General features: G+C 40.8%; 1 protein-coding gene across 3 annotated transcripts in view; it reads right to left on the reverse strand.

Annotated features, from left to right (window-relative positions):
• LOC310763928 ((E2-independent) E3 ubiquitin-conjugating enzyme FATS) overlaps positions 1 to 25891 on the reverse strand; it is a 134935-nt gene that overhangs the window by 10179 nt on the left and 98865 nt on the right. For all 3 annotated transcript variants that reach the window (XM_083616888.1, XM_083616889.1, XM_083616890.1), the window contains 3 exons: positions 18829 to 19122; positions 15412 to 15605; positions 13085 to 13286 (listed from right to left, as the gene is read on the reverse strand). In XM_083616888.1, the coding sequence (XP_083473014.1) occupies positions 13085 to 13286; positions 15412 to 15605; positions 18829 to 19122 (690 nt within the window). The remainder of the gene's footprint in view (positions 1 to 13084; positions 13287 to 15411; positions 15606 to 18828; positions 19123 to 25891) is intronic.

Here is a 25891-nt window from a genome sequence, read left to right on the forward strand (position 1 = left end):
TATCACAAAAATCCTGGGGTTTGGGGGGAGAAGCGGACTTGTTGCACAACAGCACCAAATCCACTTTAATTGTGTGACTTGAGCATGCCAGTATGTATTTGCATCCCAACCAAAAGACAAAAACAGTCTGGAAGCATCCTTAGTCAATAACAACAAGCAGCTAAAGGCAGATCCAGCTGGAATTCTGTCCCTGCTGTATTTCAGAGATGACAAAAACCAGACAATTATAAACAGAAGAGTGATCAATAGGGCAACTGAGAGCTGCACTAACACTCTGAGAAAAACCAGTGACACGTGAAGCAGGCAATGCAAAGAGTGTAAGAGTCATCCCTTAGGAAATGACATTTGTAAGATTATTACAAGAAGGTTTCTATGAACATAAAGTAAAAAGTAATCTGAGGGGACTAGAGAAAAACAGCTCAAAAGTTGACAGCTTAAGAGAGACTCAGGTAGGAGGCATAAAAAGGCAACATGTAAATAGAATGAAGTTAATCCATGTTTTATTCAAATCTTTTAACCCTGCTGGGATTCTGGATTTTATCAAATATCCTGCACAGCAGTAATTTATTTGTGACAATCCCCTAGTGAGACAAGGAAGCTCCACCAAGATCTTAGGGCAGGAGACCAAAATAAATAGCTAATCTTCGTAATGTATTTTAACAAATGCAAATGCTGGCCCCAAAGAACGGAGATGAATGAGGAGCAAAACACATTTGCTAGTTGGAAAGCCACTTAAAGCCACAGGGAAGGCAGGCTGGGAAAAGAGGGGAAAAAGGAATAAGTTGGATTCCTGCCTACAAATAAAATTGCTGATGCACAGAAGTGAAGACTGCGCTTAATTTCCAACAGAAGAGCTGGTTGTGGTTGAAGCATGCCTGGGAGTTGCACTCTTTGACCTGGGGTTCCTTCCAGACCTGTCACAATTCTGCAGGAGATTCAACTGCATACCAGCAAACTTAGGCTTGCACAATTAAAGTGGATTAAAGTGCTCTGATACAACAAAGCCACTTAAAAACAACCAAACCTTTTGCACGAAGGAAAGTGATGGGGACATGCACTGGAAAGTGTGGGATAGCAAAGGATTGGCAGGCAGTCGTAAAACCTCCAAGCCGATAAATCAGGATGAATACTCAATAAACAGTGGAAGTTGTAGAACATCTGTGAAAGCTCAATAAAGAAGTCATCTGCAGACACCCTTTGTAGCCCTTCCTTCTCATGTTAAATATGGAGGGAATGGTTGCAGTTATTCAGTAGTGCCACTTGCAAATGCTCAGTGGCATTCTCTTTTGTATTGTCACTTTCCTGGTCCCAAAGCTCGGAATTTAAATTGGAAATGGTAGACGCTGGTCCAAATTAAGCTCTGCAAACACCATGGCTTCCCTTCTTTCAAGGGTAACATTATTTTACTTGGAAATGGGACCCCAGTTATCACCAGAAGTAAATCCCATTTTTAATGGACAAAAATTCAAATGCACTGGGGCCTGGCTTGAAATGGGACAAGAATTTTCAGATACAAAATACGCTTCAGCATACTTTGAAGAAGCTGCAAATTAACTCCTTTACAAAGATTTCAGGAGTTCCACATGGTAAGCCCCAAGAATTGTGATTTGGAGCATCTTTCGGGTCAGTGAAGAGTTCTCAAGCCATTAGCTGCCCTTGCCATCCCAGACTGGAAGACCTATCGAAGATTTGTTGGAGCCCAGGCAACAACGGCTTTGATGTACTTCAGTTTGTTTCTGGTTTTGTTCCTCATTCACTGAGTATTGGTTTGACGCCCACCAACCCAGCACAAATGTTGGAGGCAAGAACTGGAAGCCAACAGCTATCTCCAGGTCAGCTTTGTTCTGGACTAAATGCAACTATTGAGGTAGAAGGTGCATACACTTAAAATCTGCAAGCAGTCTGTAAAACATGAAAACAGTTATTGACATGCCCCCTTCCCAGGTGAAAGCATATAGCAAAGCAGCACATGCTAAATTCACATTAGGTAAGCAGTCCAAAAGTTGCAACAAAAAGGAATGTGGGGATGTTTCCTAAACAGTTTCAAACTTTTTAAAATCTGTGTTTGGAAGGAAAAAGTACAGAAGAGATTAAGGTAGCTAAAAACATAATCCTGGTTGTAGTACAGTGGGGCTCAATGAGTAAACATGTTGCAGGATTACCCTGCAAGAAACACAGGGCAAAACTATTAAAAAGGCAGCAAAATGGCAATATCAAAGATGATGGGAAGCCCAAGATGTAGACGCATTAACCGTGGAAGAGGATTGTAAAAGATAGTGTTTATTGCGGAAAGACAAGCAAAGAAAAACTGTCTGAATAGAGGCAAAAATATAGAAACAAACATGTAGAAAACTGTAATGTGTGCCTATGAATGTGAACGTCATGAAGCTGCAGACCCAAGCCATAGGGTTTAAGTATTCTATAAATGAAATTAATGGGTCCCCTCCACGGTAAAAGGTAAAGGGACCCCTGACCATTAGGTCCAGTCATGGATGACTCTGGGGTTGCAGCGCTCATCTCGCTTTACTGGCCGAGGGAGCCAGCGTACAGCTTCTGGGTCATGTGGCCAGCATGACTAAGCCGCTTCTGGCGAACCAGAGCAGTGCACAGAAATGCCGTTTACCTTCCCACTGGAGCAGTACCTATTTATCTACTTGTACTTTGATGTGCTTTCGAACTGCTAGGTTGGCAGGAGCAGGGACTGAGCAACGGGAGCTCACCCCGTCACGGGGATTCGAACTGCCAACCTTCTGATTGGCAAGCTCTAGGCTCTGTGGTTTAACCCACAGCGCCACCCACATCCCTCCACAGTGGAGAATATTATTTTGCATTTCAGGCATGTGTGAAGAATCCTTTTAGGGCTCAATATATTCTTGCTGTCCTGTTTCCACCACTCATGTTTGCACACAGGGACACTCATATTCTCTTCCTTTATCCAAGATCCCCTAAGTCCTCATGTCAATATTGGCTACTTGGGGCCCCATCAGTTCCAACTAGTACTGGTTAGGGATAATGGGACTTGTGGTTCAACATTTGGGGGGGCCACAGGTTTCCTAACCCTGTCTGAAAGAGAACAGCCTGTGGCATGTGTGTGTAAACAGTTTCAGATCCATGAAAAGTATCATAGAACTTGCAAAACTTCACAGTAGTAATTACTTGAACACACCAAGGGAGACCATCAATTCTGTTACTTCTAAATACTCATGAAAATATGGATTTCACAAGCTCACTGTAAGATAAATCAATAACAAGTCAAGAGAATGAACAAATAGTGAATGCAAAGTTGGATGGCAGCTTTATTATTCCCTATAACGTAGTCCCCCCCCCCAAGTAAGGCAACAGTGTCCCTAAAAGGAGAATGGGGAACTCAGGTATATCAACACATAAAATCACACAGACATATGTTCTTGCAAATTAAAAAACATCTAAGAGTGCTTGTGTACACTAAGATCACAAGGCTCTTCATTATGAAGATTTAAAGTACTATAAACAGCTGGTAGCCCTGTCACTGAAGTAATTACATGATGCTTTTTTGAGATTTAAATCTGGTTATTTGAACATTGTTTCTATTCAGTTCATCACAGTGGGATCTCTAATTTGTTCAATGTAGTCAACAGCAAAGTAGTCTATCTTGGACTAATTAGCCTCCTTGAAATCAAACATTAAAAATATACAAAACAAAAGGCTAGTAAAAGAATTTCAGGTTGTTTGCCACTAGAGTGCTCCTATGATGATAAAATCTTATGCTGGCTAAACATGATAATTTTTTCTCAATTTACTTTTAGCACCTTGTGAAATCTTCTGCATGAATTACAACTGTCTCCAGTAAGAAACTCTTTAGGGGGCGGGAAGCTGAGAAGGTAAACAGGAACTGCACAGATAGATGCTGGTATTTATATGGAAAAGGATCCGGGATATAGGCTGCTATTCTCCATAAATTAAGAGAACATTGACAAAATGGACTGTGTGATTTATGTATGATCTAATGATCCTACATTCTCAATAGATACGTTGTTCCATTTACATTAAATATAGAGGGAAAGGTCTCCCAAGGCATTTGATTTTGTTTCACAGCAACCCTGAAATAAAAATAGTGGGTTTGATGGCATATCATGGACTACTCATTTTGACCCCAGTTTGTTAATGACCTCACGCACAGAACTTCCAGAGGAAACAATAGTCCCCATTCACTGCAGTATCAAGGAAACCACTGTATGTATAATGCAGGTGCACATGCAAAGATGTCTCCAACAGCTGCCTGCGCGCATCAGATTTCACATAAGCGCAAGGAGATGCTGGCTAGAGATAAATGACTATTATATATAAATGCTGGGAACATGCTATGACATAACAGAGATGGTCAGTGCATTGGAAACCTGCCCATATTTTGTAAGACAGGTGTGCGGAGGTAGTTCCTCATTGTTTCCAGTGAGAAATTAATTACCTCTACCCATCTGGATACAAAGAAGTGGGTAGAGCATGCTGGAAATGAGTGCTTCCTGAAGGGGAAGAGATTGAGACAGGAAAGAGTTTGTCCACCATCACATCTGAGCTGCACTATAGATTATCCTCTTGTTCTCAGTAGCTGCCAATCTGTGCTTTAAAAGCCCTCTGTGAGAAAATCTTCATCTCCATGTTCATATAATATTCTTGTAATCTAGAAAAGGCCAGCTAAAATACCAATTAAGCTGCCCGTGTTTGCAATTAATTTGAAAGATCCAAGTAGAAAGCCAACTCTGTAGAGAACAATGGAGCCAGCAGTCGGTGGTGCCAGCTCTAAATTTATTTCTGTTCCTACAAGATTTTTTTTATGGCTCCTCGGTTAAATGCATTGCCTTCTATCCACCACTGAAAGGTTGAGAAGAAGCCTTGGGGCACATAGATGGATGCCCAAACATTAATTATTCTTATTCTTATTCTTATTTCTTAGATTTGTATCTATCAGAATGCCTTGCTCGTTATAGAAGGGTACCGTATTGGCCTGAATATAAGCCTCACTTTCCCCCCAAATTCTGACCGTGAAAAGTTAAATTGTGGCTTATTTTTGTAACCTTACGGTATGCAGCCAGGAGAGTAGGGCAAACAGCGCCAGGAGTGTGGCAAAGCAGCACCCGCCCCGTACGTAGTCTCCCATCCTCTCCCCCCTCCCCCAAGGCCAGGAAGGAGAGAGTGAGGAAGGAAGGGGAAAGGCCACTGGCAACGCGTGGCTCCCCGCCTCCCCCAGTATGCAGCCAGGAGCAGCGAGAAAGGGAGTGGCTTATATTTGGGTATTTTTTCTTCCCACCTCTCCAATTTTAAAGGTGCGGCTTATATTCGGGTGCGGCTTATATTCGGGCCAATATGGTAATTAAAAACACTTCAATACTTTGGGCAAGATTTGGCTTTTCCTTTATAAATGAGACAGAAGATACTTTTATTGCACTCACAACACAAGAATCTCTGTGGAGAGGATACTTGAATTGGCAATGCATAAATAAACAATTGCTTGTGTACTATATACAGTATATGAAACATAATAAGAATGTAACACTGGACAAGTCTCTGTAGGTACATGTTGTTCTTGTATTTACATGAAAACCAATAAAAATTATTGGGATTAAAAAAAGAAGATTTGAATATCGGCCTTCATGTGAAGATCACAGGCAGTCTACAACATAAAAATACAAAAATAAAAACCCATCCCTTCAATGGTTCACAAGCTTGTAGTGTTACACCATCTTTCACTAATAACGGAATCAAGTTCTTAGAGGATATGCTTTAACAAAGCCTTTAACGAAGTAATTGGGGAAATGGTGGAAAACATATTCCTCAGCATAAATCAGAAGGATACATGGTGAAGAAGATATACGCCTTTATTTTTTTTAAATGTAAATTATACAGTAAATGGAATGAGGATGTTTCCATCACCTCACTCTGTTGTGGAGGGATTTTCTGTTTTTCAAATACTGATATTACAGCTATTGTTTTGAAATAACACATAGCTCTCCAGTGACTAAGAAACCTGCAGACAAATCATACTTGGCCCTGTCCTTGAAGTTTTCCCTGAGTTGCAGTGAAAATCTACACAAGGGTTGGATACGGATAAAGACTTAAGAACAAGCTGCGTCAACACAGGGCATATTCTCTCTCTCTCCTAAATGGTTCATGCTGCTGAATAAGATTGGCCCTGCTCTCATTCAAGTGCCTTCTCAGCTTCATGATCTCAAATGTTTATATCTAAAATGTCACAATTCAATACTACCAAGCTGTAGAATTTCTACAGCAGGACATTCGCTTCCAAGAACACTGGGGGAGCGAGAGGAGATTTCAGGGTTATCCTGTTCTTTTCAGCTCAGCAGGCAGAGTAGAAGTGAGATCACGAAACTATTGCCTCCCATTTCCCAGACGAGTAGCCAGAGCTAATATAAAAGAATAATATAACTATGCCAAGGGGAGGCTTACGGCATTTAAAAAAAAGACACAGGACACATTAGCGTGTGTGTTTTTAAAAAACAACCAATCAAAATCCCAGGTTTGGGGATTCACAGAATGGAGTTAGATGTTAAGAAGTATAAGACCATAAGAAGGCCTATGGCCCATCTAGTCCAACATCCTGGTCTCACAGCAGCTAACCACATGCCTATGGGAAGCCCCGGGCTTTTTTTCAGCCAGAATTCACTGGAATTGAGTTCTGGAACTTCTCAAGTGGGCACCCTTGCCATTATAAGACAACAAGGGAGGCGTTCATGGTGAGTTCCAGCACCTCGTTTTCTAGAAATATACCGTAGCACTGGGGAAGCCCATAAGCAGGACATAAGCCCCACAGCACTATGCCCAGCCACTATGAGAGCCAGTGTGGTGTAGTGGTTAAGAGCAGTGGACTTGTAATCTGGTGAACCGGGTTCACTTCCCCGCTCCTCCACATGCAGCTGCTGGGTGACCTTGGGCCAGTCACACTTCTTTGAAGTCTCTCAGCCCCACTCACCTCACAGAGTGTTTGTTGTGGGGGAGGAAGGGAAAGGAGAATGTTAGCCGCTTTGAGACTCCTTAAGGGGAGTGAAAGGCGGGATATCAAATCCAAACTATTCTTCTTCTTCTTCTGCCCAGCTGAGATTCCCAGCAACTGGTATTCAGAGGCATATTGCTTCCAACAGTGGAAGGAGAAGATAGTAATTGTGGCTAGCTGCTATGGATAGCCTTGTCCTCCATGAATTTGTATGATCCTCTTTTACAGCTACCCAAGTTCATGGCTATTAATGCCTGCTCTGGGAATGAGTTCCAGAGTTTAACTATGCATTGTATAGAGAAATATTTTTATAAACATCAGCCATATCACCTCTTACTTGCCTTTTCTTTAAACCTTCCCTCATAAATGCTATAATCTTTTCTTGCTATAATCTTTACCTTTTCCAAACTGACAGTATTCATTTTGGGGTGAGGTGTCTTGAGAGAGTCCACTTGAAGTGGACAGAATAGAAGAAGTTTTGAAATTGAGGTATATCAAATTACAATTGGTGTTGGTATGTTGCCATATTTGTTAGAATCCTGAAAACTGCAGCTTTCACTTTGGGAACACAGGGGAAAGAAGAGCTTGAGGTTGAAAGGTTAGCAGTGGACATCTATGGCTTGGTCAATGAAGAAGTATTCAGTTCCATGGCCACAGTAGTGATTTGCGTGTAAGAAGAACACCGAGCACTGATTCATGCCACTTCTGCATGCAGCCAGAGATGGTTTAATGAATCTTTGTCTTTTCACACAGCAGGTGCTTGAACTGCTTCTTCATTTGCTTGATAGGTATCTTTATGCACTGATGGAATAGCTGAATGAATGATTGAGTGATGAAATAACCACTGTGCTGTTGAGCCAGGTTGCAAAATGGAAGTGATAATTTCCTATCCAACAGGGCTGCAGTTATGATTATGATGAGCAGAGTGCTAAAGAAATTTATCAAATGCCTAATAGATACAGTAGTTTCTTTCATTCTGAGAACATATAAAACCTCACAAAGACTACATTATATTTTTATGAAGAATAAGGTGCGGCAGATAAATTATGGGAAAAGTTTCTTGCTAGAAACATTTATCATTAATAACCATGACAGGAAGGAAACTGCTGTTGCTTGAGTAATTAATAAATGTTAATTTAAAACCACATTTTTATTACTCACTTAGGAAGATAAAATTTATCTTTAGTAATAGCACAATGAGAAAGTAATAATTTTTTTCTCTTTTTCAGTGTGATATTTTGTTTCTGTGAAAGCATATACACTTTATGCATATGTTTTAATGTTTTGCTTTATGTTTTTGTAAACCCCTTAGAATTTTTCTTACAATCAAGTGGTGTGTGTCTTTCTCTCTCAGATTCCTTCCTTGCATAAAAATAGCTTTTAGGTCCTTAGGTTTTGTATATGAGAAAGTCTGAGATGTTCTTCCATGGCAAGAGGTTTTCAAATATTGTAAGTGCCACTAAGCAACTAATGCTCAATGGCCTTCATGCGGGTTTTAATGTGGTTCTTAAATCTGACTTTGTAGAGGGACTTTGTTTTTCAGATTTATGTTGGGCAGTACACTTAATCACGTACAAGAGCTTCTGCAGAAGCTTTTGTCTCAGTGTGGGATGGGTTGGGTGGGCAGCTGGGTGAGAGGGGGAATTGCTCATAATCATGAGGAGGTATTTTGTACGCTTCCAGTTGAGAGCAATTTCCCTCTCCCACAACAGCCCCTGTGCCTCACGCCTTACTGCTCTTTGGGGTGATAAGGAAGGTGACTCCCCCGATATCTACTTTTACTAAATCAGATTTTCAGCAACAGTTTATTTGACATGAAAGGTAAGTCATCTTTAGATTTTCATCAATTTGTAACTGTAGCAAAGGGCACCTTGAAACTACTTCCTTTAGGGAGTTCTCCTGCCATGTTTCATCAGTAGAGAAATGAAGATTCAGTGCCTACTTTCTCTCTTCAGTGCTGAATTACAGATGAACAAGGATTTACCAAAGTTACAAAGTCAAGCAAAAGAAGAGGGGGCGGTGTTCTTCCCTTTGCATTTACTGTAGGGGGGACATACAGTTCTTTATTAAAATTCATTTCCAAGCTTTGCAGTTGCAATATATTCTTCAGGAGCAATGTTTTTTCAGTGTCAAATTCCTATGTAGTTTGATCCACATAGGCTAAATAAATTTAGTAAGAATTCAGGACTTTTTGCAACGTATGGACACACACTCTTAAATTCAAAGAAGAATACAGGACACAGATCTCAGGATGTTCATTGGGCCTCAGATTGCAATTTTGATGTGCAACATATCTCTGGATCTGTGTATTTATCACACGTGTACCCCATACTTCCACCAAGGAGTGAAAGACAGCATACATGGGTTCCATTTTATGACAGAACAACTTCATATGGGAGGGTTAGGATGAGATATAGTGATGCCCCCCAGGTCATCTTGTTTCCCTGTATCCAAACTCATGATTTTTGCCTCTGCCTCACACTATACAAGTAGACAGATTGTCATAGTTTTAATATATGGTCACTTGAGTACATAATTTCTTAGCTCGTAAGAAAGACATCTGCATTTTTACTACCAAACATTTTGCCAGCATAATGCATCTAGGCAAAAATCTTATTGCATGCTGTTGCTTAATGTGATTTTTTCCCCCTCTACCTCAATATAATTTTTAGTTTCTGAAGTCAAGATGCTGTAAACAGATGAAAAGTCAAAACGATGAAATTTCCAGGCAAGAAAATAAGATTAGACAATGTTGCATTTTTAAAGAAGGTACATGGTTTTAAGTACACATACATTTGCACTTGTGGTTATTATATTATACAATTGTTATTATATTATAATAATCATGAATATTATGTGTACTATGCAAAGTGTTGTACATAGATTCAGAAAACCTGTTTCAAATTCTTGCTCAGGCAAGAGGTTTACTGGGTGACCCTGGGTGAGTCTCTTAGCCTACTTCACAGGGTGGTTGTGAGGATAAAACGAGGGAAGGTACACCATGTTTGCCTCCCTGAGCTCCTTAGAACAAAGGCAAGAGAAAAGGGCAACAACGATTTTAAAAACTGTGATTTGTTAAGGTACCTCCATTATCTGAGCGAAGGGGAAGCTCAGCAAACATAGTGATCTATCCAACTCTTTCTTGACCACTGTGGTCAGCAACATCCTGCAGCTGAACATACATAAGATGTAATTATGCTCATCATCCTATGTTCACTCAGGACTGAGTAATATGTTACTACTAGTACTATTGAGAGTGAATCCCACCCAGATCCTAGTCACTCATGGAATGATTCCCTAGCAACTAAGTGGAGTTAAGGGTCCTGTGAGGAAGTTAATTGCCTGCCACTGGAAGCTCAATATCAGGAGTGACTGACAGGCTCTGAGGGAGACTGCCACCAGTACTCTGATTCACAGCTTGGTTTTTTGTTTGTTTTTTGTTTTCCAAAAGCTTTAATGCATGGATTGCTATGGTATATCAGTCACGTTACAAGGTACATAGGTCAGCAGGTGCATGGATAAGCAGAAGCTAAGATGTTGTTCTGACACTTTACATGCCCCCCAAAGCCCTCCTTTTGTGCGGTTTGTGTCCTGAGCCACGGGACTGAGCAAGCAAGCAAGTAAGCCCTCCTTCGGAGAGGCTTGGTTTGCTGAGTTTGTTCTCACCGGTACATCCATTATGACAGAGGCAGAGTTAATGGGCCAGCTTGCTATCTGATCTATCTGCAAGCATCCCCTGAACCAGAGGAGGCTTTCGGGGGGGACAGTCCTGGTGCAGTGTCAGGTTCCTGTAATGTACAAGGTCTCCTATGGCACAGAGGTGGACTTCTGCCCTGACAGTCCCCTTGCCCCATCTCTAGGGTCTGAGTCAATATTCGCAATGGTCCCTCCTCATGGTCCAATTTCTCCAGTTCTCTGTTCTTCCCTTCCTCACCTTCCTCTGCCCAGTCTTGACATCTCCACAAGGCTCATGCTAGCCAAAAGTGTCTGGGAAGGCACTGCAGACTTCGAAGAAGCATTAGTCCAGCGCTCAGCGGCGGAGGAAGCAGCTTGGGTCCCTGGGGCGCACTGCAGGGCCTCTGGAGTCTGCCTGCCTCCTCCCTCTCAGCCGCCCTATGGCTGGCGGGGGGGAGGCAGCAGGTGAACTGTTTGGGCAGCACGGAGCCTGAGTGCGCCCAAGCCACCGTGTCTCTCCCAGGAGAGACAGGTGGTTCTGGCGTGCTGCAGGCCCCACAGTGAGTGCTGCCTGGCATTTTGTTACCCCCCTCAGTGGTGACGCCCGGGGCGGTCTGCACCCACCACACTCCCTTCCTCCACCCCTGCCTGCACTCCCACCATTTATTTGCTATGACATTGGCTAGAGTGCTTAAGCCAAGTTTTCCGAGCTACAAGAGGCAGTCCCTTCCATAGAATTGCTCTTATGTCTGAGAAAGACAACTTCCCAGTTGATTAATGATGTCCTAATCCTGACTGAGAGTCACCTGTCGAATAATGGTGAAGATGGAACATAGCAATAATGTACAAATTAAAGTCTGTTGTGAAGGTGCAGCTGGCAATAATGGAACTGTGCTCAAGTTTGTGGATAAGTGGGGGGGAATCATGTTATTGTGGAAAAGAAATAGCACATGCAAAATTATGCTTACAAAGCTTTAAAGCAAAAAGAAAAAGGATTTATATTACAAGTTACAAGAATAAGCAGCATGCTTTGGGAATATAAAAAAATTAAGTATAGAGATGAAATTATTGCATATATATATATATATATATATATCAAGACAAAATATAATCTAAACTAATCTGTAATTGCTCAAGCATGACCATATTCATCCTTTTAAAGATCAAGCTTTTAAATGTTAAGCTTTACAGAGAAAGAAAAGTTCAGTAGGCAAGCATTTTCACTATTGGCTCTATCACTTTGGATTATGTTTGCTATCTTTTTCTTTTATTTGAAAGCAGGGTTCCCAGAAGTAAAGGGATTTGGGGAGCTTACAATGAAAAATGTCACCGGGGGGTAGCTGCCCTGCTTCCTGTGGTAAAGTAGAAGAATGCTCTCAAATTTTACGGTGAGAAAAATGAAAGAATGAATCCCTTAGGACTCCACCCTATACACCCCCCCACACACACTTTTTGCTGAGCTGTTAAGAAAAGGAAGCCACTTATCTAGCAAAAAGTTTTTGCGTTGCTGTTAGATCTTCTACCTCCGAAAAATGAATTACAGAATAGACATGGCATGCTACTTTATCTCCGAAATAGAACAATTCCATCTGACACTTTCTTGAGTTTATACACTGCAAAACATCAATGATGACTACTGGTCATTAGAAGTTGCACATCAGACTGGATGTTTCCTGAATATGTAACAGACAGCTACAATCTTGATTTTCCTAAATAACTACAGGCTGATATGATTCTTGTTAAGAAGGCACCATGTGAGGATGTGAGGCTTATCTCATCTGCCCACCCTGATCAGAATGGATACTGCGCACACACACACACACGGGCACAGGATTCTTAAAAACAAAGTCCCGTTGACCCTCTTTTTCTCAGTAGAAATGAGCTACCCTAGGCCTATAATTATTTAGGGCAAGAATAGGAAACTGATGGCCCTCCATGGACTACAACACCCATCATGCCTGGCTGGGGCTGATGGGGGTTGGAGCCCAACATCTGGAGAACCACAGGTTCCTCATCCCTAATTTAAGGAAAAAGTAGCAACACAACTGCCATACTATGTTAGAGTTTGTCCCTAAGATAGAGAAAACATTTCCATGAGATCTATATTGCAAACGCATTGTGGTAGTTTGCAGAAATAAAGCTTACTTCTCCTTAAAGATATCCTGTGTGGTGCAATGATTTGCCCCTTTTGTGTAGTATGACTGGGGAGATTGGAGTGAATTGAACTGATACAATGGCAAAGGCTTTTGGAGAATTATATATTGATACATGAGCATGGCATTTAGCTTCGCCACAAATTACATCCGTGCAAGAATCAGTGTGAAAGACTATCTCCGGGCTGGAGCACCAAACATTAACAAAGGAAGACTGCATATTCTAGCAGGAACTGTGATAATTTGGTTAAAGTGCCACAGGTGAACTTACCACTGAGAGGATGAGGAATTGTATACTGTTTCTTCTTACTCGTAATGGAAGACGTGGAAAGTTTGCGAGAAAGAGCAGCCCCTTGTTTCTTTCTTGAGGCATCACCCTGCTGGGTTTTCCTCAGCTGTACCATGTGTTTGAGTTTCTTCAGGCGTTCTTGTGAGCGGGAAATAAAGTGAGGCTTGTGAACTTCTAGCGCCTCCTAAAAGAAAGAAATACATTTCATTTGGAGTGAGAAACAGAGAGGGCATTATCAATTAGTTCCTCTGAACCAAGTTAATGAAAGTCCTGTTTCTCAAGTGCTTAGGTTTGCATCCAACAACCATGGAAATTATCACATAATACGGACATGATAAGATGTCTCTCAACAGTGTGAGATCTCATGCCTCAACAGAGGAAATGGCAGTCATGTGCCCTTTTGTTTACAAGCTCACCCTTCTGCAGCACAGGAAAATCCCAGCTATCCACCAATGGATCAAGGATTTGTCTTCAGGTGGCTTCATGAGTTGACAATATACCATCCACTTTAGAACAGGAATGGGGAACCTGCAGCTCTCTAGATGTTGATCAACTCATTCCAAACCCCATCAACCCCAGCCAGCATAGCTCAGGGATGATATGAGTTGGAGACAGGGTAGGATAGGACTTGCGAGCCCATCAACAGCTAAAGGGCCACAGGTTCCCTGCCTCTGCTTTAGTAGATGGACAACTACCATGCTATATGGAAAGTATATACTGTTTTTTATGCCTAATCAAGAAAAACCAACTTACCCTATCCTACATAGCTTACAGAGTATAATTGGCCTTGAAACTGATTGCCTGCAGCCTTTGCCCTCTTCATCTCTTTCCTGCACTCTTTCTAGCGTACCTATTGTGCTGGTATGAGTGTTGTGTGATTCTATGTCATATTAGTAAAAATGGAAGAACATTATAAAAGTATTAACATAACAACTTGGGACATGTTTGAAAAACTGCTACATTAAGCAGGAGTAGCTATTCTTGCAACCACACATCTCATTTTTGCAGTTACCAGCGCCTGTGTACTTTAGAATTCCTTTTTGGCCTAAGTGTCTAAATAGGAAAACCAAAGGACACAATTAATGGCTTCCTTGGACATCCAAGATATATGGATCCAGGATAAGTGCATCTGCTGTGCCTCAATGGGTAAAAAAGCAGCAGAATCCATTTATCGCTATGTGCTTGGAAAGAAAAGAAAGAATAAAAAAGTGCAGTAGACTCTTGGCCACTTCATTTAATTGTGTATTATATATTTTTCTGCTGCCTAGACTGTTTACTCCTAACCATTAACACACTTCTGTAGTTGTTTAATGTGCTGTCCTTGTTTGCATCAGACTCAGACATGGGTAAGAGAAAAGTCCCTTTCATGGTGGGTCATGCATAGCTTTTTAACATGCTCAGTGTTTAAAAGGGGGTCCAGAATGCTGTTATCAGTAGGAGATTTGAGTTGCGATTTAACCCTTGCTGTTCAGATTTAGGTTCATAACATTCTGCCAGTCTAGCCCTTAAAAACATAGTAACCCTTTTTTAAGGTTACTGTCCTGGCTCCCAGTTGCTGAAGAACGAGAACTCGAAGAAGGATTCTTTCCAAAGGCTTTACTGTTTAGATTGGTGCAATACATATGCACATCACTCGTCTAAGGGAGAGCAAGGCACATAGCTGATCCAACACTTGGGTACACAATGGCAGGTGATCTAGCACACCCCTTGCTTTCTTATATAAACGTAGGGCAGCAAATGGTTCTGCTCCTTAGCAAGCAACCTAACACTCTGCCTTGAAGGTGGGTTCTGCTACCATCTGTTCAGATCTCCCTTGGTGCCTTCAGGACTTAGGTTTGACGGCTCTGGGGTAAGCTGTGAGAGAGGTATTGTGGAGGTGCTCAGACAGCTGTGGAGAGGAAAGCAGGGTTGAAGAGGAAGGCAGGGTGCACTGCCCTCACCCTGGGGGACCCATAGTCTCTTAGGGCACAAGAATCTTCATTTTGCTGCAGCAGACTAATACAGCTACACCTCTGGCCATTGGATCAGTAAATGTGAGGGGAAGGAATTGATGGAAAGGTGAGCAAAAATGTTTGTGTATAGCAGGGGCTTCTAGATAGTGGGGAATTTCTGAAGTTGCTCATTTTCAACAGATCAGGCAATCAAAATGATTATTCAACAATGAACAGCAGCTTCAAGTGACCTCATTGTTCCGTTGATAAAGTAAGAAAAAAAAAAAAGAAAATGTGACTTTCTGCCTCCATTGAGTTCCCAGGAAAATAACCATCACAGGATTGAGAGTTAACAGAGAAAACATTCTGATATTTTACCCTGAGAGTCAGTGGGTTTTCAGGAATGTTCTCAGGCTCGGAGCAGACCTCTGGCTGCTGGAAGGCTTCATGTTTCTCATGAGTAACATCTGGCTCATGAGCTGTGGAGGTTGTTACCCTGTCGATTGTCTTGTTCATCTCACTTTTCTGATGCTCCTTCAGCTTGATAGCCAAACCACAGAATTTGTGATCACCTTAAGAAAGAGATAGATGTTTATTAAGGGGGAGCAGTTAATTTGAATTTGGGTCTTTCTTTGCTTTTGGAGGGTGGTTTCTGAAACAAAACCGTCAAGTTATATATTCTTCAGCATTTTAGTGAGAATTTATCCTGATAAACACATTTTTGTATGCAGTTTTGGATAATGTACATGTTTTTGCAAACAATTTCCCCTAATATGATGCATTTTTGTAAACAATGGTTGGAGAACTGCATTGCAAAATTTGGATAAATGTGAATTTTGAAAGATAGCTGTGCTTTGCTTTACCTATTGGTCTGGAAAATGTTTTGATAGATTTGGAGTTAAATGCATAATGAATCATATTTCTCCTTCCCTAATGGTGGCCATTAACACATTGCCAAAAAGAAGAAGATACATCACAGAAAAAGAAAGAAAGAAAATAAAAGAGAGGACATAGATTTGTTTTTAAAATGCATTTGCAAATACATATGCAAATTTGGAAATAATTACTAACTTTATGGTTGGGTGTAATGATGATGATGATGGTAATTCTTACTATTTATACTCCATCTATCTTACTGCGTTGCCCCAGCCACTCTGGGTGTCTTGCAACATAATAAAAACACTGCATAACTTCAAACATTAAAAGCTGCATGTAGTCATGCAGCGAAATGAGGTGCCAAAATGTTGAGAGGCAGCAATACTAGAATTGTGTCTTCGCACTGAAGGTGGTTGATGCTATGTTTTACTGCTCACCAATATTTAAAGCAAAGCCCCTGCAAGCTGAAAAACCAACCAACCTTGGCGCATTGAGGAAAAAAGCTTCTGTTCTAATGCACTTCTTGCTATGTAACTTTTCTACTTGCAAGGAAAAGTTTTCTCACCACCTCTGCCATCTGAATGCAAACTGCTTTCCATTTACAACCTTGGTCCCACCTCACTCCACTGTATGATCGTGGGAGCCTGAGACTGCTGCCTAATACATTGTTTTTCAGAGCAGGCGGAGGGAAATATATGTTGCTCTAATTGATAATTATAATTTCTATAATTTACAGTATATGATGCTCCTGGAGTATTCAAAGCCCTTCACACAGATTATCCCAGAAATCTTTACAACCACTCTGTAAAGTACAATAGCATCATAGCAGAATTATTATTTTTAGTACCACCATACTGCAGATGGTGCAGGGAGAGGGGCAGAGGGGAACAACTGGAGAACAGCGGCTAGCCTAAGGCTACTTAGTGAGTTCATGGATGGGGGAGAACTAAAGTCAGAAAGCTTAGCTCACAGGTCACAGCCTTTGCTGCATGACTCTCAATAGCTCATACACTTTGAACCAACTAAGATTTACTGCACTGATGATGGACTACAACAAAATATGTATATTGTATTCTTCCTCAAGTAATTTGAGTTCTTTTCCCTTTGGTCTTGCAGCTGTTGGGTTTTTTTTTTCATTGTTCCTGTATTGATCGGCATATTCAAGTCCTTATTTTCCTGCAATTACTTTAAGATGAGAAACTAATAAACAAAATGCTAAAATATGATTTCAGTTCATTAAAAATGTAATCAATATAGAAGGTTATTAAAACATGTTTTCCTCCTTTATAATCAAGCTTGATTGATTGCTCTTTGACAATCAATATTTCTTGCATAATTAATAATCCCAAAAAGGAGCTTGTGCCCAAAATGTGAATAGATGTTTTCAGCATTTTACAAGCTAAAAATACAGAATTAATCCAAAATGGCAAATATCCTTCTGAAGAACACTGAGACATGTCCCTCTTACAAGAGTGACAATAAGCTTGTGTTTCCTGCCAAATGGTATGATTCGAGATATTAAATATCTGGGAAGAAAGCCTATTTCAGATTGTTTCAAATGATCAATTGCAGTAAAGAGAAAATACTTTTTACTTGTGTCATGGCAGAAGCTTGATACTCTTTTTTTCCAAACAAACAAATCAAAATATAAAGTTGTTTTCTGCACCTGTTTTTACCAAGTTGCAAATCCTCTCCCATATTGATTGTTTGCCTTACTTGCACATACTTTTGCTGAGCCAAGATTCTGAAAATATTTTTCCCTGAAGACGGGTTTGCAAGGTAAATTGAAAAACTGAACATTAGTTTCAGATATTTTTCCAGACCAAAAGCTCCATGGAGGCTGTAGTTGCAGTTGGTGAGCACAGTGCCCATGTACCAATTATCGTGCATATATTTCCATTGTACACAAAGGTATGTTCCTAATGCTGCAATGGAAGGGAAATACATAATGTGACCTGGAGCTGCTGGGCAGCAAGGTCCTCTTGATTCAGGAATCCTAGGGTGTCAGAGAGGTGAGATGGGCATAATTTATATATATATGGATGAGAAGAGAAAAATACATGAAGTTGGTGTTATCAAGGTAATGGAATTAGAATAATCCCTAATTTATCTTTCTCAACTGTCTACAATAAAATAGTTTGTCCACTGGGCAATTTTTCATTGGATACAAAAGGAGGGTAAAATATATGGATAAAGCAGAAGGGAGTGGGAAATGAGGTCAGCAACCCTGAGAGTATCCCTCTATCAGCCTATAATACAAGCTGAGTTGTATCTCAACACTTCCAACAACAAGCATTTACAGGGATGGACCTGTAGTCCTCCAGATGTTATTGGACTGCGGCTTTCATCATCCCTGAATAATGGCCAAACTGGCTGTGCTAAAGTATGCATGTTTGGGGATTCAATACAGAAACATGGGACATCAAAATACATTATGTGTGTTCTAACTACGTTGTCTTATTTCTTCTTATTTGGTCTCAATAGGCCATGGCCAATATTGAGAATTTATACAAATGCATTAAGTGAAGCCTGTTGCTCTCCAAACTACAGTGGTACGTCAGGTTACATACGCTTCAGGTTACAGATTCCGCTAACCCAGAAATATTACCCCTGGTTAAGTACTTTGCTTCAGGATGAGAACAGAAATTGTGCTCCGGTAGCGCGGCAGCAGCAGGAGGCCCCTTAGCTAAAGTGGTGCTTCAGGTTAAGAACAGTTTCAGGTCAAGTACGGACCTCTGGAACGAATTAAGTACTTAACCTGAGGTACTACTGTATTTTCCTACCTTCAAAACAAAAAACCAACAACAGACAAATGCAAACAAGCTGCCCATTAACAGCTCTGCACCTTTTACTCTGATCATATTTTAACACGCCACAAAAGCTAGATTCCTGATACCCAATGAAAGATTTGCAGCTTACCTTTTGGGAATGGATCTTGTCTGTGGATATCATTTTCACCCAGTGCCCTTTTCGATAAAGCCTTTATATGATACCCGTGATCAGAAAAAGATGTTTTTGGTTTCAGAAAGCTTTGGGTCTGACTCTCTTTGGACTCTGAAGTGCCTTTGGGTTGATGTTTATCTTTCAAAGAAATGCCACCTTCCACCATGAGTTCTTTCTTGGATGATTGCTCCAGAAAGGAAGCAAGTGCTGTTTCATAGTGTCTGTCTCTTATGTACTGTTTTCTGTTGCTTCCTGAGGATGCTTGTGTGCCTATCAAAAAGTAAGAGAGGGAGAGGAGAAATAAAAGTAAAGCAATGCCTGAAACATAACTTCACTGTCATGGTTCCTTCTGCAAAGGTCCTTCCAACATTGTTTGCAGCACTGCATGTATTATTATTATTATTATTATTATTATTATTATTATTATTTCGTAAAGGTATCCCCACACCCTTGAAGCAGTGATGCTGTGCCACTGCCACCAGAAAACAGTGTGATATCATTAGCCTCTTCACTTCCTTGTTCTCTAAACTGCTTTTAATCATGTTATCCTCTTTCCTAACAAGACTACCTGTGATTACAAATTAATAGCTTCCTAACCAGCCCATATACCAACATTTCATTTCCACAGCACAAGATTGTATACTATGCAACTCTAAGAAACCCACTGGGGAAAATAATTGCCAAGAACATAGAGCACACTTCATAAAAGACGCACTGTTGGTATAAAGCCAAATTGATTTCGCAAACATATTTCAGTAGTCCATTGAAGGCTTGATCCAGGCATTCCATTGAAGTGTGGTTACACTGGCATCTTCCAGACATACATTTAACACAGAGAAAACATGATCTGCAAAGTTGCCCTATAGGGCTTCTTGGCAAGGGAAGAAAGGAAGGTTAGGTGGACAAATATCATGCCAATGAATGAATGGTGATCCACCAAGACTGTTAAGCACTACTGGGGCTACTGTGAAAGAAAGATTGCAAGACCCCAGACTCACCCAAAGTCCTCCACCCCCCACAGTCCACACAGGATCATTCAGTTGAGAGCGATTTTGAGTCCAAGACAAGACAAAGTCTTCTGTACTTGCCACACCCATCTCCTCCAGAAGATTTTCCATGCTGACCAGGAGCACAAACCACAGACCATGGCATCAGTGCCAATCCTAGTTGCCCCTCTCTGTGGGGCCTTTTTAGTGTGCAGCTCATGCAACACTAGCAACAGGCTTATAGGTAAGTTTAGAGATGCTTCAAAAATTAACTGTTCAAAAGCATCAATGCCATCATTGTTCATGAATTACCACCCAAAATTCTATGGCTTATGTTTCCCACTTTCTGTAACCAACTGCAAGGTTCCCAGGTATTTCTATTCTAGGCTACTAGAAATATACATTCCCTCTCTCCCAAACCTGTCTTGCTAGTTTGTGCACACATGATTATTTGTGTGTGTGTGTGTGTGAGAGAGAGAGAGAGAGAGAGCGAGCACACGCACACACAAATGTGGTTGACTCCCTATATCCTTTTCCTAAGCTCAGCTTGTCAATGTGTATCCGTGTGGCGGGAATGACCGTACTATTTGAAATGAACTGCATTGTTGGGCTAATAAACATGACAGCCTCTCAACAAGGCATCTGCCTTACAACAAAAGCAGCAAGAAAGAGGAAGTTTGCAAGCTTCGTTTATGGAATTAGATAGGATCTGGCCTGAGTTGGGCATGGGCATGCATATTTTCAAGATTCACAAACTACCAGTAAAAACTTGATGGGGAATTGAAAATGACATTCAATTCGTATGATACCTGTTCGAATCTATTTTCTTGAAGTTGGCTGAAATGAACTACATGGATAAGACTGCAGTCACCCTTATACGCGGCACCTGATGGTGTTGCTTTCTAATAACAGGGAGCATTCCTCAACACCAGGCAAACTTTACAAGGTGGCCACACCACACTCTCAATTCACAAAAGAAGACAGCTGCACATTTTGTCCCATAACTAACTTTCTAGGAGGACTAATGAGCTTTAAAATGAAAGCTCAGGGTCTTGAGAACCTGACAAGAGTTACCAATGAAAGCATTCTTGGGCATCATGGAACCCATTGGCGCCAGGATGGTGACCTCTGTTGTATGATAACTTGCTGAGGATCTAACATGTTAGTTCATACATTTCTGTGTTATTATCTCTGTAACAGAGATCTCAAAGTTTCCCTGTAACATACATTGTTATCTCTTGATAACTGAAAACTACATTAGCTTTCCTATTTCTCTCCTTCTCCCCCACTCCCGTTTCTGAAACATATCTAATTTATTATCTCTTTCATTAGAATTATCCCAGTGGGAGCCACGAGGAGTCACTTACTGGTTCAATGAACGTCCTGGTAATGGAATTAGAACGTTGCCCCTTAATTACAGCAGCTAAGCTAAAATAAAACTTTTAAAAAACCTCTCTATGTTGAAGCTCATTCTGCTTGGCAATAGGAGTCCTCTCCAGCTGTGATTTCTATTAAATTCTGGTGGTTTCGCTGCAAACTCTTTTCTGCAATCAGGACTGGTTCAAGTTATCTGGAGCCACTCAGCTGGAGCCCAGATTCCATGTAATCGTTCACTTTCCTGTCTCCTATGTAAGTCTAATATTAAGATTGCACAATCCACGTCTTATTCACAGATCAGTAAAAGGTAAGGCAGAAGAATACATGTGCAAGATAGAAAATAGGGACCAAATACAAAACCACAGGGACAGTGTTGTAACTTAGTCAACAAAACAGTGCTAAATGGCAAGGTACACCCACCCACCCCGCAAATGAAAATGGGGGAGGGGATCTTCAAAAGTCGGAACTGTGGGATAATGAGAGTCTGACATCCCTGAACTTGTCAATTAATCAATTACACACTGCATCCCTAATATTAGACACTTCCAAAATATCACCCACTAGTTATAAACACAATAGCAAGACTGTATTGCAGCACATGTATAAGTTGGAGCTCCTATTTTAGTGAAGAAATATCTACATTTGAGTTGTTAGCCAGATAATCTTGTATTTGTATCTCACCCAGTCTGGCAAGTTGTTGAAACTGTTCCCCAAGGAATAGATCTCACAAGGAGAGAGAGTAAGGAACATGTGTATTCACTGAGTTATAAAGCAATGTCAGTTCCCTATCCAGGGGTTGATTACGCAGAGACAGACTGTGCTGTAGTTACTAGCTATAGCAATTTACAGTGTTAGTTGCAAACACAAGCGAAAATCAAACCCCACAGTCTGTGCCATTTATCTGGCAAAGATGTGAAAACATTGAGTAATTTTTGGAGCTACATTTGATAAATATTTTCTTTTACCAATTAAATCTTTCAAAAATGGACCCAAATCTGGCTCTTCCTTTCATATAAAGAGCCAAAATAAAACACAAACAGCTGTCAATTATTTACTGTCGAGTATGTTGCAAATAATTTACAGGAAACTCACAGCCACACACAAAACAGAGAAAGGGGTGCTTAAAAAGCTGAGATCACACTGCTCACTTTTCATATTCTGGGAACATTTTCATTGTATTGTTTAGGGAATAAGGCATGAATCTCTCATTAAGAATATCTAGAGTGGTATTTCTAGCTCTCCAAGCAACAAACTGGAAATATATGCAACCCACAGAGAACAGCTCAAATTGCAATTGGATGGAGATAGGGTTTTGCTATTATCCCAGTTGAAGGAATACTTTAAAGCTAATGAAAAAAGACATGAAAGTCTAATGCAGAGGGAAACCTGTGAGAACAAAATAGCGGAGACAAAAAGAAACGCTTCCATTAGTAAAATGTGTGTCTGTATGTGTATATATTAACAAGTGCAGAATTTACACAATTTGTTGATGCAGTAAGATACAAAGGGGAAAAAACATAAAGGTCAAAACATGCTTTCCCCCCACTCAACTCTTCAAAGTTTCATATATCCCAAATGTGCCCATGCTATTTTTTATTTAGGGCCCCCCCCCCAAAAAAAATTAAACTAGCCATGCCTCAAACCAACTTTGCTGCCTTCCTTAAGATGGCTTTTTGATTATGCTGTAGAAAAGCAATCTCTTTTACAAAGCAAACATTGCTAGGCAGCTGGTCCTTATTCTGTGAATTTTTTTTGTGTAGGAAAATATTTGTTAAAGGAAAATACTGTCGTGGGCAGTTATGGGTCTTCTTTCCTGTTTTTAAGAAGGCAGTGCAAAGTTACCCGCAGTCCTGGCTTCTCCAGCATGGTGCCCAGGGCACAACAGTGCTTAGCACTTCTCCCTAGGTGCCTGCCCAAACCTTTCAACCCTCCTGTTTGTTTTACTTACTCTTCAGGCAGCAGGGCACATTTTCCCCTGTGGTCCCAGAGTTCTAGCACACATGGGAGAAGGGCTGTAGGTTAATGGGAAAGCAACTGCCTTGCATACAGAAGGCCCCCCCACCAAATCTTGGGAACGGTAGTTAACACCCCACAGAGCTGCAACACCCAGGACCCTTAAACTATAGTTCTGCGGTTTCTTTGGGGGAAGTCGTGTGATTTAAATGTATGATGTGCATGCTGCTATCAGCCTTAGTTTCTAAGGCTATAACCAAGCCAACATGCATGTAAATTGAATCATCATATCATCTTTCTCCTTTTACCCGCTGTTTCCTCTTTCTTCTATTTCCTCTGTGTCAAATTTTAGACTGTAAGCAACTTAGGGCAGGGGCCTTGTCCTCTGTGAAGTGCCGCCACACACATTGATGGTGTTATATAAATAATGACCACTCAAATAGCAGATCTAACGATGATACCAGAAGCTGTATAAATGGCAAATTATTCAGGCAATGAAAGTGTTAAGAGCCTAATAGCCATGAACAGCTGTGTTAGCTTGTTTGCACACCTAATACTAATTTGTGCCAGAAGTGTGAGTCAGCAGATTAGTGTTGGACAGCTGGTAGGGAGGATGACAAAACCACCTAATTATTCCTGATGGTTGCATATGTGTGTTCTGGAGAGCTGAGGTTTTATTGTTTTAGTCAGGTAAATTAAAGCCACACACATCGAGTCAAAGCTACAGGATATTAGACTAAGAGCCTACTAATGTGAACCATCTAAAAACACAGTAAATGTACCATGTGACATGCAAACCTACTTTTAAAGCAACTTAGCCCCATTTGTAAGAATTATACTGCCAATTTATGAGTCACTCAAGACAGATACACACCATCATTGCCTCCAGAGCTATAGTGATACCCTCTTGTGAATACAGTCCCCTGTGGTAAACTAGAACACACTGATAAACTTGAGCAAAGTGAAAATTCCTGTCATAAAAACCATGATTCAAGGACTCTCCATGAGAAATGTTTTGCATTTACATGGGGCTTAAACTCTGAGCCTGCTGTGTTAAGGTATTTTTATTTTCAAACAATAAGAACTCAACATTAGCCTTGTTCACACATAACACCAAACCATAGTTTATTAAACTAGTTTCATAAACCATGGCTTAGCATTATGTGTGAACCAGACCAGTATGGCAGACTGTGGTTGCCACTGAAACTGCAGCTTCATGTTTCTCCTCCTCTATCTCCCATACTGCCCAATGACACAAGATCCATGTGGTGAAAGCATCTTGTGAAGGGTTTCTTTGTCCCCCTTCCGCAGCATTTTTTGCCAGGGTAGGATGATGTCATTCCACACATTTTGTATCAGTAGATGTTACTGGTGAAACCACGCTATTTAGCAACAACCACTTCTGGTCTGGTTTTGGTCTCAAACCACTGGGATCTGCCCCTCTGCACAGCCACCTTGGAAGCTGCTCTCTGCTACCCCAGTCTCCTGTCTCCACTACGCCAAGTTTTTCCATAGCTTCTTCTGTCACCCTGCGCTGCCATCTCCTTAGGAAGTTAAATTGCAATGCAACTGAATGACAACAGTGCACTACAACAGCAGCAGAAACCCAGAAACAAGTGTTGGAGATGCTGTGATGGGGGCATCACCAAACTAATCTCGGGTGCAGACAGGTTTAGAGATCTGGAACAGACACTTAAGTTTTACACAGCCTGAGCATTTGTACAGTAAAAGTACTGCTGTAACAGATCTATATCATGGATCAAACTTCTACACAAAACTCAACCGCCACCTTCTTGCGAGTTCTCTGAAGGCACATTAGATGAAATTGGTATTAAGGCAGCTCCTCCAGCGGGAAAAGCCAGAACTGATTTCAACGTTGTAAACATACCCATTGCTCATATATTTCATATACCCTTTATTTATATTAAACTCTAGCTACATGCTTTTATTGTTCTCGAAGCTACCAGCATGAGTTTGACCAAACTGCAGGAGGCAGTGGAAGACATGAATGCCTGGTGTCCTCTGGTCCATGGGGTAACAAAGAGTCGGACACGACTAAACAACAACAACAACAACAACAACAACAACAACAACAACAACATGCTTTTATAGTTATGACTTCAAGATTGTAGTAACGGTTCCCTTGTGTTTGATCTGGAAGCTGCAGTTAGTGCAGAATGTTGCAGCACACAGGAATGAGACCCTGCCAGCATATAACACCTGTGCTAAGAGATCTGTAGTGGTTGCTCATTTGCTACTGGGCCAAGGTCAGGGTGTTACTATTAGTATATAAAGCACTTAACACCTTGGCGCCAGTTTATTTGCAGGGATCACCTTTCCCTATAAATGTCCACTCAGCTGCTTCAGTATGCAGAACTAGTACTGTTACAGATGCCACATAATACTTTTTCCACGCTTGTAAGAAATCAATGTGTAGCAGGACCTACACTTTGGAACTCCCTGCCTATTGATGGGTTGTTTTCTCTCCTTATGTGCTTTATCCCTATGAAGTTTTTAATACTCTTTTGATTGATTTTAAATACCAGTTATTTTTAATCAATAAATTTAATGCTTTGTTTTATATATTTGCAAACCACTTAGAGGTTTTCTTACAATCAAGTGGTATATAAATTTAGTTAAACATATAACAAATATAATAACTATGGGGACCTAGAGTTTCATCGTTGTAGGTGTTCGTGAATCCAAGTTACAATCAAATAGGC

This window comes from Podarcis filfolensis (genome assembly GCF_964270895.1).
Source record: "Podarcis filfolensis genome assembly, chromosome: 5".
NCBI classification, from domain to species: domain Eukaryota; kingdom Metazoa; phylum Chordata; class Lepidosauria; order Squamata; family Lacertidae; genus Podarcis; species Podarcis filfolensis.